The following is a 13,985-nucleotide window of genomic DNA, read 5'->3' on the forward strand; positions in this document are numbered from 1 at the left end:
CTTATCTGCTTGCTAAATGCAAATCTGCAGCCTGCATGCACATAGCTTAGCTTAGCATGAAGACTGGACACCAGAGCAAATGGTCAGCCTGGCTCTGTCCAAAGATCACAAAGAAGTCTCAAGAACCTGTGAAGCTCACTAATTAACAAACGATCTCCCGTTCATGGTTCATATAAAACCTGTGAAACTGGTATTAGCAAAAAGACTGTTCCAGGCTACATGTCCCCCCACTTCCAGTCTCTATGCTCAGTTAAGCCAAGTGTCTGTTGGCTGTGGCTTTGTCTTCAAAAAACAGACATGAACATGGCAGATCGCTTATTCAATCTTCCCAGCTAATTTCTGTAAATAAGGCTGGTTTTCCGAAATGTTTAGCATTTCCTTTCATGCTGAAATGTGCCTGCCCAGGTCTGAATTATAGCAGCCAGTGTTTGGCTTGAATGAATTGATTGCAGCACTGAATATCTCACAACTTCAATGGAAATGTCTAGAAGTTCAGATGTACTGTATGCAACACAAACCACTAAAACCTAATGTTTTACAACCCAGTTACAAGGAATGTGTGTGCTGAAGTCATCACCAGAAATATTTAAATTGCACAATTTAAGAGTGTTCTTCTTCTCTTCCTCTATCTAAAATTGTGTGTTCAATAAATGATTTAATTGCAAAGAAATTATAGAGGAAAGCAGCACCACAATTGACACAAAGCGTCAGTAATTGACCGTCTTTAGACGAGACTAGACAGTCACCTCATTTTCTTCGGGAAGTGAGATTTTCAAAGTGCTTTACAAAACAAGGTAAGAGAATGAGAAGATGGAACTCAATTATCAAACCTGTGGTCTGAAAAGCTTCTTCCATGTGGTTTGGTTATATCATCCTGCCATTAATGTGAAGATGAGCTTTTTACATTCATTATTACATTCAGTATTTCCTTTCACATATTTTTTGGGGGAGTGCATTGCTGTGTTTTGTGGTGCATTAACACCATCTGTACACAGAATTATCAAAGCGTTGTCTCGAGCATCAAACATGTATAACATGTCACCAGCGACCATGTGCGTAAAACCAACAAAACACATTCAAACTTTGCTTAAGAGGTAAAAAATGATATGATATATGAATCATCTGCAATAATAATCTAATATGATAATATGTAGTTGTATAGCAATCACAGGGTCGGTTTATATTCGTACAGTTCTTTTTTTTTTAATATATTTCAGGCACTTTTTAAAGGAATATTTGTATACCACTTTAAAAGCAGGACTGTTTTTCTTTTTACATTGTAATATTGTCAGTTTTACTTAAGTAAAGGATCTATTTAAATGATGATCTCTATCTGAAGGTGATTTTTGGTTTTAACATAGCTGATTCCGTTGAAAGAACATTAATCAGCAATATAAAGCGCACAAAGAGGCTTATTTTTCTGCTTAGTAGCAGCTGTTTATATTGATAAAGTAAGAAATACAAATGAGTATCAAAATGCCTGTCTCTGTCCAGCAACTGCTGACAAAACAAACCCTTCTGGTATCCACAAGTGTTTTTTTAAAAAGAATTCACAGTTTAAACTCACACTGCCACATCAGCAGATCACACTCATTTGTGAGAAAATAAACTGTGACAGAAGTCAAACATCCTGTCTAGTCAATGCTGCGTACATTCACACAGAATAAAGAGCAAGCATCAGTGTGCCACTGATTAATTTTAATAATGATTTCAAAGACAGGACCTGCTCACAACTGACACTATTGTGACGGGTGATTTTTATTCCAACTCAGATTGCTGGAATAAAAATCACCCACCAGAGTTCACACACCTCCACACGCTCACAGTTGTCTTTGATAACAAAGACTGAAAAGCCCGAAATGACAAACCGAGACTCCCTTACACACGCGATGTACTTGCCCAAATTCAAGCTTGTGTATTTTGCTTTGTAGGAAAAGTATTTTTCCACTCAGCTCAGTGTGTTTTTTCTGCTGCGCTCACAACCCTCGACTTTGTAGTTTCACTTTGATGAGGTGACAATAAAATCCACAGTAGCTTTCTATTTTCTGACGTCACGCTGAGTCAGTCAGGCAGGAATGAGCTATTGCAGCTATTTTTAATTTTGGGTTACTGGGTTACAAAATGTAAATACTCAAACAATTTTGAGTTAAGATTGCATGTTGGCATTGATGCTCTTGAGTTACTTGTTAGAGAAATGAAGAATAACACAATAACTTTGCTTGGTGGCTGCAACCAAAGAAATCGGATGCATGGCTGCAAGTTTCCTGCTTTCTTCTCTGCTTCTTGATGACAATGCTAGCACTCACAAAAGCGCTCAGGGATTCAGTACATGAATACTGAATTTGCTGTTACATTACTCAGCAGAAAAGAAAAAAGAGGAGCGAGAGATATAACCACAGCTTGTGGCAGAATTCACACTGTGGTAATCCTGGCTTAACTGAACTCGAGACAAATAAAAATAAAATAAAAGTAATAGATTATAATTTTGTCTAAGCCCAAACAAGGCCACTGTGTTCAACTAATGCTCCCAGTAGTTTATAAATATCAATACACTCTCAATAAAGGTGATCAACCGGTGATGAGTGTTGGCATCAAGTCCAACTGTCCTGTTGTACAGTATAGCTACTTAACACCTCTGATGTTTCTTTCAGTACACAGAGCAGTTTGTGAGCAATCTGCAGACCCAGCTGGAGCAGTCGAGGCTGCGTGAGGCTGAACTGCTAGGAGCATTGAAGGAAATGCAAGACAAGGTCCTCGACCTGGAGAAGGTGAGCTAACAAAGATTTGTCCATGTGAGAGAGGACTGTCATAGTAGAGCAGAGGCCTCAGACGTGTGCAGCTGTTAATGTGTTAAAGATGATAGTTCTGTTTACTGGAAGATAAATGTGAATGATGAGCTTTCAGTTTTACTTCACTAGGTGAGACACAACAGCTCTGCTTCCCCCAATGATGATTTTACTGTATGATAAAACTAAGGCTAGAAAATCAAATATGAGCCTTTCGTTTGCTTTTTACAGTGTGTTAATATTCCTGGAACTTGGTATGCTAAACCTCTATGTATGACAATGTCTGTGTGTCTGTAGATTGTTCAGTTGGTTGGTCCAGTGCTTTGGTCATGGGACTTGGTTCAGTCATTCAGATTCCCTTCAGGACGAAACGATAATAACTTTTGATGCACCTTGGGCCGAGCTCACAGTTCGGGACTTAAAAAATCCTAATTGACTGTGAAATCGTGTTGCATCACTCACAGAGGGAGAATCTTAACAGATGTCTCTAAGCTCAAACCTGCACACACTGCAAGACTGAGAAAGAACGGTGCATCACACACTACAGGATATTATTGCACTCACTGTGCCAGAGCGAGTGATGCACCGCCTGTGATCGTCATGTTGTCATGTGATCCAATGGGGCGACAAATGTAAACAAATGGAGACTTTGGCACATGTAGTAACATGAGTACTTTGCGGTGAGATGTAGCATCTTCTGTAGTGTGATTCGAGTATTGTAATTACTACAATACTGTCCATCCATCCATCCATCTTCTTCTGCTTATCCAGTACCGGGTCGCGGAGGCAGCTGTCTGTGCAGGGACACCCAGACTTCCCTCACCCCAGACACTTCCTCCAGCTCTTCTAGGAGTTCCTGAGGATGTGCGTAGAGGAGAGCCCGACTATCTCTAGTCGTTACCGCTCAACCTCTCGCACCAACTCAGGCTCTTTCCCCCCCAGTGAGGTGACATTCCATGTCCCCATGGCTAGAGTCACCATCCGGGGATTGGGCCCCCGCCCACGACCACCACCCAAATCACACCGCACCCGCCCCTTCTGAACCCTCCTGCGAGTGGTGAGCCCACAGGAGGGCAGGCCCATGTCGCTCCTTCGGGCTGCGCCCGGCCGGGTCCCGTGGGCTAAGACCCAGCCACCAGGCGCTCGCCTGCGAGCCCCAACCCCAGGCCTGGTTCCAGGATGGGGCCCCGGTAACACCAATCCGGGCGATGTACGCGTCCTCGATTTTATCTCCGTAATTAGGGGCTTTTGAACCGATCTTAGTCTGACCTGTCACCTAGGACCTGTTTGCCTTGGGAGACCCTACCAGGGGCATTAAGCCCCGGACAACATAGCTCCTAGGATCATTCAGGTGCTCAAACTCCTCCACCACGATAAGGTGCCGGTTCAAGGAGGAGAGTACAGTACTGGTTTATGAATAATACCTGCGAAATCTGATATAATTCCCATCAGCCTCAGTACTGCATACTACCGCTACCGCGGCTGCAGACTAGTCAGTTTTTTTAAACTGTGTTTTGTCGCCAAGAAAATCCAGGGGAAAAATTAACCCAGGTAAGAAGCAAGGAAAAGTACTAAAACAAATGTATAATTTATTCACAATTTAAATCAACTTGTGACAGCAACAGAAAAGGAATCAGATTACAGACTCAGATCGAATATGCAGTTTAAGTATCCCTGTAACACACAGACTAAATTTGACCCATGAGAGAGAAAAGAACAGTAAGAAACACAGGCTGTACTAAGCTGTAAACACGACATGTTTTTCCCACAGAGGAGCAGTTGTCTGCCTGATGAGAACAACGTGGTGGCTCTGCAGGAGGAGGTGAAGCAGATGAAGCTGAGGGAGCTTGAGACGCTGCGCTCATTCAGAGAGATGCAGGAAACTGTCACTGAGCTCAACCAGCGCTGGCAGGTAACAGGCTGCTACTGATTATCTATATACTGCCTCTGAATGTTCACATGTCACACCTGTGCAGTTACACCTGTGCACTCTGTGTCTCTGCAGCATCACATGTCCCGTGGCAGCAGCACAGGTGGTGGGGGTGGCCACTGGAAGGAATCCCCGAAGAAGAACGCCATGAACGAGCTGCAGGACAAACTGATGACAGTCCGGCTGAGGGAGGCCCAGGCTCAGGCTGAGCTCCGAGAGGTCAAACTCAAAGCCCTGCAGCTGGAGAGCCAGGTCAGACACGCTGTATACATCGTCCGTCAGTCATAGAAGGATAATGCTTCAAACTGTAGGACATTTTTTTCTCCTCTGTAGTCCTTAAACAATTAGTCAAATAATCAGTACGAACAGCTGAACATGCACTGGTTCCAGCATCACCATATCACTGTCAGTGGGGTAGATTTTGAGGTTGGCCTGATGTTGGCCCTTCTCTCCTCAAAACTCTCCTCAATTTTCTTAAATTTGGAGACTAAATGATTCACATATTACTCACCTAAGTCAGTTTTTTAGTAATGAAATAGTAGTTTGTTCTACTCACAGTCTCATATTTTACTTCCTTCACTCTAGAACCAGATCAACAGCAAGCTGATTGGTCGCAATGACCAGGAACGCTCCGCCCTGCAGGACCGGCTCCAGATGCTTGCCAATCAGAACAAAGCTCTCCAGGCCCAACTCAATGAGATGAAAAGGAAGCAGGCCGAGTCTGACTGCAAGGTCTGGTTTAAGGAGGAGAGAGGGAAAGACAAGGAGTTAGTGAGGGGGGAGGAAAAAGGTTGATTGATGAAGAGAGCAGCTTAATGAAACGTAAAAGATGCAAACTTACAGTAATGAACCAAAAATGGAATGATGGCATAAAAAGACAGGACGACAAAGAAAGAGGAAAGAGGTCGGGTTTTGTAGGACGGAAATAGAAAACGTTTCAGAAAGAAAAAGAGCAGAGTCTGACTATTAATTCAAGGATTCATGTCCAGAAAAGAAGTATGGCTGTAATAAACGAGGACAGAGCAGGATGTAGATGGAGGGGCTGAGACACTTTATGATGCATCATCAATATACATGGATGAAATCAGTCATGCACAGCGTTCAGCTATTAAACAGGAAATATCTTCTTTCTGCTCTCATGCATGCAGAGTAAAGAGGAGGTGATGGCAGTGAGACTGAGGGAAGCAGACAGTATGGCGGCCATGGCTGAACTCAGGCAGAGGATTGCTGAACTCGAGATACAGGTGTGTGTTTATGTGCCGGCAATTTACGAATGTAGATATTACTGCCGTCTGTGTTGTGGATGATTGATTTAACAAACAGGCCGAGACGTTAACCGTCTGTGTGAAACAATGTGTTTTTCAGAAGGAGGAAGGGCTGATCCAGGGCCAGCTGAACCACTCAGACTCCAGACAGTACATCAACCAGCTCCGGGACCAGATCGCTGAGCTGAAGAACGAGGTTGGGCTGATAACTTACTGACAAAAAAAGCTGAATTAAAAAAAAAATCAGTTGTTGGCATTTTTCTGTCCCTGATTTTCATGTAGCTGGTTAACTAGCTAGCCACAATGCTGATGCAAGTTCTTCACTCAAGTAAAAGGACAGGCTCCAAAATATACGGAAAGAATACAAATAAAAACTTCCCTCATTTCTGCCGGCCATTTCTGTGCAAAGCTAACTGAACCTCACATCATCCATGTTGCTGTCGTTGTCACTACACTCCTTTTCTCCCCATTCAAGTCTTCACCTACATCTGCCGTGCGTGATTTGCACTAATAAGTTTCAAATGAGTCTTGTGATGCTGGGAAGGGGCCGTGCAGTGATGCACAATTATTGATAATTCCTCTAAAATGCATTAAAGTAACCAGCCTGTAACCAGCCTGCTCTGAAAATGTGAATAAAAGGATATTTGTGTTAAAATGTAGGGAGTAACAGTAACAAGATATTTGCTCAAGGAAAGTCTACTTAAGTGCTGGAAAGAGGTATTTGAACTTCTGTCATAATGCCACCATAACTCAGATTAGTGATAAAAATAATAAAAACAGATCTTGAAGTAGACATATGATTTAAAAAGGGGTATATTTTCTGATCTATGTATCTATGAATTATTTTAGTTACACTGATATAGTTAACAAACACATAGTCAATTACACTGTGATTTCATTGACTGGATGGGTGCTGCTTCGAAATGGCGTTCAGATATGTTGGACCCACACAGCGTGTGTAGTGTGTAGAGGTGGATACCCAGCAGTCTTGCTAACCACCACAGAGGAATGTTATCATCTACATGCAGCCTCACAACAGACACCACTTCCACCCGATGCTCACAGTAGGGTCGGTGTCTTTCTTGTAACAGGAGACCACTTCTCCTCCCAAACCACCGTACTCTCTTCATATGGTTCCCAGTTAACTTTCATTCTGACAGATGAACACACTGCAAAAGAAAAAGTGTGTGACAGTCTGACAGCGTTTAGCGTTTCATGTTTTAGGTGAAGCCACAGCTGTTTAACCTCTGTAAACAGTAGCTTGCTCGCTCTGTCTGGTTAAAACATTTGTCATAAGTTGAGTTTTGCCGATTTCCATATTTAGATTTCACCTTCAGATGACTTGTAGGTAGAGAAAATTCAGTGACCTATCGGGTTTAAGATGATCTTTCCAACCCCGTTTTGGAGACGAAGTTCTCACCCGATATGCACTCTGAGCTTGTTCATTCAGAGAGTGGCGGTGCGTGACTAGGGGGGAAGTGTTTGAAGTTTAAAGTGAGGGGGTGTGATGAGACTGCCCTGCCCTTTACTGCTCCTCTCCTTTCTTCTCCTCTCCCCACCTTTTTTCATCAAAGCGGTTTGTTTGATAAATGAGAGCGAAACTTGCGTGAGTACAAATGAGGAAGCAGTGAACAATTCAGAAAAATCTCAGTGTTGTCTTCAGAGCGATCATCGCGTGATTGAGTCATATCAACAGTGCTGAGACATAATGACAGATTCTAAATCATTTGACACACATATTTTCACAAATTCATTATTATGATTCATCTTGAAATTAATTCAGTGATTTTTGAAAGAGCTAATTTTCTTAGAATTCCAGCATGTGAATGTTAGAAATGTTAGTAAAGGACCCAAAAGAACAGCCTGACAAATTGCTGTAGCTTGATAAGCAGTCAAAACATTTCCACTGGTTAACCACTGGTTTCCCCCTCCCCCCACTCTGCAGCTAGTCTGAGACTATGATGGGGGGAAACAAAAACCTCTGAGATTTGTCATTAGTCACTGTGGTACATGCAAGGTTAACACGACAGAAGCATGCATATGCAGATAAACTGTGGTGGTAGATCGTCCGTCGTGCAACAGCAACGGGCGTAATCTGGACAGAAGCGATGGAAAGGAACACAGTTTTTTTAATTTATTTTAACGTTTCTTTTTTTTTTTTTTTAATCTAGCCGTTTCACTTTACTGTCCTGCCAGGTAGTCTCTCTGGTGCTCAGATTTCTAAAGACCCCACTGCCCTATTTACACAACCTCGAAACAGTAAGCAGGATACACATCACTGGTTTTCACAGGGTTTTTTTTACCCCCAGCAACCTGTTAAAAAAGTACACTCACACATGACATTTAATGCTCTCACAAAGGCCCATCTTCTGGATTCAACACCATGTAAAGAATAATAAACGTATTTACCATTATATGCAAAATTATCAAGTTCTTGCATTGCTACCAAGATGTTTTGAAACATCAACACTGATCTCAGGGGGGGAACAAACACAAAACCTTTATGTAATGCTGTGTACTGCATGCGTATACTGATGTACTGTGTAAGAAGACATCTGCAAACATCATATCATGGTCATCCTTGCAGACAGGACCGATGTCCGGAAATATGAAAAAAATTTATTAGGGAAAAACTTCGCCTTATTAAATCTAGGTCCTCCTGTCCTTCAGTAGAATGAAATGCTTTACATAGCAATGAAATAGACCAACATCTAAAATGAAATAACAATCTTCTTCTCTGTGTTCAGGTCAGGCGCTTGCGAGGACAGAAGGCAGCCCCCCGGGTCACTGGTGGAGGAAGCACCAACTACCCGGATCTCTGTCTGGCCAGCCCCACCTCCGCTGAGGGGGACTACCTGAGCTCAGATGAGGACCTCCTTCCCAGCCCACTGCCTCCCAACGCCCTTTACCCCACCCTGTCCGGCCCGTGTCACCCATCTCCCCAACTCGACAGCGAGGGCAGCACGGACAGCGAGGCAGAGGAGCGTGTGCGGACACATCCAGACCCACAGCAGCTGTATGGCAGCATGGTGTGCGCCGAGGCACTGGATAACTGAGACCTGCACAAGGCGTGAAGGTTTCATTGGATTACTTGGACTAAAAAAAAGACGCTGGAGCTCTACAGGACGGGACCGCTGCTGTAAAATGGGACCAGACCTCCTCCTCCGCTTTTCCAGTGTTTACTTTTAACTTGATGCAGACATAGTGGCATTGACCGAACCTCTTCTGATCATCACTCCCCTGTTAACTGTCTCCAACACTGTCCTGTGTTCCCTCAAAAAAAGAGGTAAAGCCTCTATCTTTGTTCCCATGTGTTACTGCGCCAGAAGCTGTCTGTCTAAAACATATCCATCTAAACATATGACACACAAACAAACTAATCGACCCGAACTGGATCAGCAAGAGCGCTGCTGCTGATCAAGATCAACCACTGGACCTGAACCTGTGACTGTGACGAGGTGTGAAACCTGGGTAGACAGACAGAAAATACATTTTCCCTCTCCCTATAAATAGAACCTTGACATACTGTATGCTCTGTCTACCCTTATAGAACTCTCCTTCCTGATTGGTTTGGAGTTCATCTTTATCCTCTCTTTACCCTTTTTATGCCTCTCATTAGGAAGACAAACAAGGAAAAAAAAACAAGTCTATCGGCCATCCATTTACCTCTCCGCAGACCAAGTGTTAAAATGAACTGAGTATGGGAGGTGCAATGTAGGAATATGTACACATCAGACTGTAGGGATATCACAAGATGGCATTCAAAAATGAATTCCTGAACACTTTAACATACTAAATCTCTGTGTTTTCTGTCTGTGGCTTGCAGATGACGAGAAGGCAAGCAAGTTGATACAACAGCTCATGTCTAAACTTATTCACAGTAACCCACAACAAAGGAAGGAAGAACTCAATGTTGCCAAATCTTTTGTTTTGTTTTTGATTATTTATATGTTGTAATTTATTTTGATAATTTTTTATTTTTTATATCTATATGAAACTATAGGAGTGTAGAGATACCGACAGAGGCCAAACTTTCACCGTCCTTTGTGCCAACTCGTCGTCTGTCGCAGGTTAACTGTGACACAGATCGTTTCAGAGACAAGAGATGTGCTGCTATGATTTTGGATTAACGTCCTCCATTTTGTTCTTTCTATTTGTTGTTTTTTTTCTTCCTTTTAAATCTTTATGAGATAAGAGCTGTTAACTCTGCCACCTGTTGACAACTACTGTGCAGACTGATTGAATCTGAAAACTGAGCAGTTTAACCTGATTCCTCCCTGGAGCTTCTCTGCATTTAACAATGATGGGAACATCATACGTTCCTTCAGATCAAGTGTGATCATTGTGTATGTGTCAGTTAAAGGTAGTTAAAAGTGGGACATTTAAGGAGATACTTGAATTCACTTTTCCTTCGCTACAAGTGGCATAATATTAAATGCTGAAGCATATAGTGAAATTAGTGCAAGTAGTCCAAAAGTCCGTGGCTGCTAGGCTACTGGCTGCTACACACTCACTTTGTTTAAAACGACTAGTTGCAGGTGTACATTGTTTGCTAATGTTAGCATATCTTAGCTCGATTTTGCATTGTGTTTGTTAATACAATGTGATAGCTAGCCAAGGTTTGCTCACATAAGCTAACGTTATAAGCTACGGGTCATACCCAGTAACATACATAAAGATGGATGACACATCTACACTTCTTCCAGCTCTACAAAAATGAAGCCAAGATATTCTGCGCAGTCCGCGGAATCAGGACTCAGCTGTCAATCATGACATTTCACCACCTTTCTATTGGATCAAATATCTAATGGCTTATGACAAACCATTTTTGGCATGAACTTTGAGTTTTTAGTTTGACCCATATCCTTACTGCTTCCATTGAGCGGGAGGGCTTTAAGTCCACCAGGAGGCGATTGAGATGTTTTGGCTTCACTCTTGAAGACCTGTCATGTCGGCCTCTTTATGCGCAGTCGATGGTCGTACAAAACGAAGTGAGGTTTGTGCCAGCTGATGAAACCCTTGAAATGTCGGATCAAGCAAGGGGCCATTTTTTATTTTTTATTTATTTGACTTTTAACTAACTTTTAACTTAAGAAATTGTACATTTTTTAGTTGCCTTTAGAAATAACATGACAATTAGTGAGCCTTTTATGGTGGATTTGTCACCTTTGAACAGCTCTAGGCGAGCTGTCTTTATGCTAAACTAAGGATCCCCTGACTGTAGCTTTATATTAGCAGGCAGCCATGAAAGTATTACGGGTCCTCTAATTTAGGCGAATGAGCGTATTCCCTAAAATGTCAAACTATTCCTTTAATTATCAGTGTCTCATACAGGCGAAAAGAAATCCAGGTAACAGTGCTAATCTCATGTGCTCATATCACTTTCTGATGGCTAAAACTGCAGCATGTGGGCCAGTGAAAGCGGCGTGAGAAGTTGATACTGTAAGGCTGTCATCATGACTAGAGAGTGTGTGGGTGGAAAAATATTTTACATATCAAACATTAATATATTCTGTGTAGAGAAAAGGGGTGTAAAATGTATGCAGAAATATGAAATATACAGTGTAAGAGGAACAAAGGTATGTAGAGGATATTTAAAGCTGTATCACTGTCAGTTAAGTCCGACTGAAGGTGTTGAGAGTGTGTGTCGTTTATTAACAGGGTGTCAAATGTAGAGCGGTGATCTGCTCTTTGCACTACAGAGAAAGAGGAAGGAAGCAGTAAGAGGTGCTGTGGATGGATAGATTCATGGTGGGATAATTTCTTATTATGTTAAGATCATCTCTCCAGACTTTGTGTTGTGCTTCACTGTTCTTCAAACTGACCTAGGAAGAGTTCTCTAAAATTCTCTGAAGGCACATTTTATGCCGTTACAATGCTAACTCCCATTTGTGTGCAATACAGATGAAGGGATGATAAAGGAGATAGAAATAAGGAAATTGGATCTTCCAGCACCGGCCATCAAAGAGCTAAAGAGGATGTTGGTTTGCCCACCATACTGTTGCAAATAACAGCTTTTTACTGGCCATCAGTGGGTGTAACAACTGAAATCTCGACGCTGAAATCAGTGTTTGGATATCGTCAGACGTCAGATGAGTGTTGACCAAGTGATTTCAGTTGAGTTTGTTCAACCACAGGATGGCGACTGAGATTTAGACCCTTGCATTCATAAACTTTGGGTCAGAACTGACTGAATATCTCGCTTCAAGTTATAATCCTTAAGAATTTCATTCTATCTAACTTCATTTTTTGATGATATCCCTGACTGGATACAGCAACTCCATACATTGACACTTTGTAATTACCTCCTTATGTAGCAGTTTGCAGTGTTACTGGTGAGACTGTGGGATTCAAAGGATTTACAGCAAGGATATGAATCTACTGATGTGCAAAACAGAAGTCTGTGCTCACACAAGTCAACATTGGATCAAACAACAAACTCAAACAAAAATGTCCTCAATTTGCTAAACCAACATCCGGACATTCACGGCCACCATCTCATAAAGTGATTGGCCACCTGTGTGGAGGTGACACTGTGAGCTGCTTTCGAAATTCATTCACAGTTCTTCATCATGTTTTAATTTTTATTCTAGATATTTATTGTTTATTAGAACACAGCAGCCTCACAACTGAGCTTCAGATCAGCGATTTTGATCACAAGGAGAACTTGAAAGAGACAAATTTCAGTCAGTTGCCCAACGAGGATTTTCTTTCATCATGAGTACAGATATTGAAACATATTACTCAGATTATAATCTGGTGGTAATCGTTCTCATTATCTGCACTGGATACTCACGTTAGAGGAGTACTTGCTCAAACCCTAGCAGTTACCTCAGCAACCCAGCAAGGTCGGTGATGTCTGGACAAACAAAATGGGAGCTGATCATTAGCAGATAACAGGGCGGGGAGTCTGTCTTTAAGATCTGATAAATCCTCTCAGTGTTGACTGAATTGGTTTTGTCTTCTGCTCACTTTACAACAGGGAAGCAAGTTTTTAAACTGACCTCTGGGAGCTGTAGTATTAAAACATGTTTATCATTGCCACCACTAACCACAGGTGTCGCTAGATCGACCGCAACTGGAATCTTAAGAATTATAGCTTTAATATTTCAGTCCGAGTTTCCATTCCCTTTCCAAAATGGACCCTAATCTGGACCCAGATCTGTGCTCAGGGTCCTTCAACACATTATACCACATCTGTACACTGCTGTTCAGTGATGGTGCTCCGTTCTCACCACCGTCTAAATACAACTCTATCTACTGTGAGGGAACATTTTGATATGTTTGTAAATTACTTTTGAATATGGTACTAGCTCTCATCCTTAATATTATTTTTATAATCGCCATCAGTACTTTGGTTCCAGCGTTACACGAGATGATCATGATTAAACATCCTAATGTGCCATAAAAGTAGGTAGATTTACACTCAATGCTAAATGACTTCATGTATGTTTAACAAGGGTTTCGTCAACACGTCGGCCACTACAGCCCTTCATTAAACAGCCATGTAATATAAAGTGAATTATGTGTGGGCAGAATAAAGATGATGGTCCAGATTTATCATCTTAAACTGGAACATCTGCACGTTTTTTTCGACAGTTTAAAGCAGGAAATAAGAACAGTGTGTCACATGTGAGTGTTTGCTCGCGGACAGTAAGAAAAAACAGTGTTCACCCTGGTTCGTGTGTTAGGATTTCTCAGATGTGTGTGCTGTTTGTGACGGCTGTTCGAGATCCACAGCATCATACCCAGGAACCCTGTCCGCCCTCTCTCTTTCTGTCTTGCAATTCAGCTGATGTTGTTATCAAATATATTAAATGACAGTAAAGATTATATAAATTCCAGTATGATGGGGAAAAAATACATTTCAGTGTTCTGTATCCTAGGAATGGTACAAAATAAAACTTTGACATTGCACCTTTGCAAAGGCTTGATTGTTTTGTCACTGATGCAGTTTATGGATTCTGCTGTTATTTCCAGGTCCATGTTGCACAGAGACCCGTT

At 41.9% G+C, this 13,985-nt stretch overlaps 2 protein-coding genes across 4 annotated transcripts in view; one reads left to right on the forward strand and one right to left on the reverse strand.

Moving 5' to 3' along the window:
- The window catches only part of si:ch211-239f4.1 (EVI5-like protein), a 38,339-nt gene extending 24,435 nt beyond the window's left edge, over positions 1-13,904 (forward strand). For both annotated transcript variants that reach the window (XM_037110909.1, XM_037110917.1), the window contains 7 exons: positions 2,652-2,768; positions 4,558-4,698; positions 4,792-4,968; positions 5,302-5,448; positions 5,865-5,960; positions 6,082-6,177; positions 8,729-13,904. In XM_037110909.1, the coding sequence (XP_036966804.1) occupies positions 2,652-2,768; positions 4,558-4,698; positions 4,792-4,968; positions 5,302-5,448; positions 5,865-5,960; positions 6,082-6,177; positions 8,729-9,037 (1,083 nt within the window). In that variant the 3' untranslated portion in view covers positions 9,038-13,904. The remainder of the gene's footprint in view (positions 1-2,651; positions 2,769-4,557; positions 4,699-4,791; positions 4,969-5,301; positions 5,449-5,864; positions 5,961-6,081; positions 6,178-8,728) is intronic.
- Positions 1-13,985, reverse strand: part of LOC119026695 — a 1,024,654-nt gene that overhangs the window by 790,668 nt on the left and 220,001 nt on the right. The gene's annotated exons all lie outside the window — the stretch shown is intronic.

This window comes from Acanthopagrus latus, chromosome 1, assembly GCF_904848185.1.
Source record: "Acanthopagrus latus isolate v.2019 chromosome 1, fAcaLat1.1, whole genome shotgun sequence".
In the NCBI taxonomy this organism is placed as follows: Eukaryota; Metazoa; Chordata; class Actinopteri; order Spariformes; family Sparidae; genus Acanthopagrus; species Acanthopagrus latus.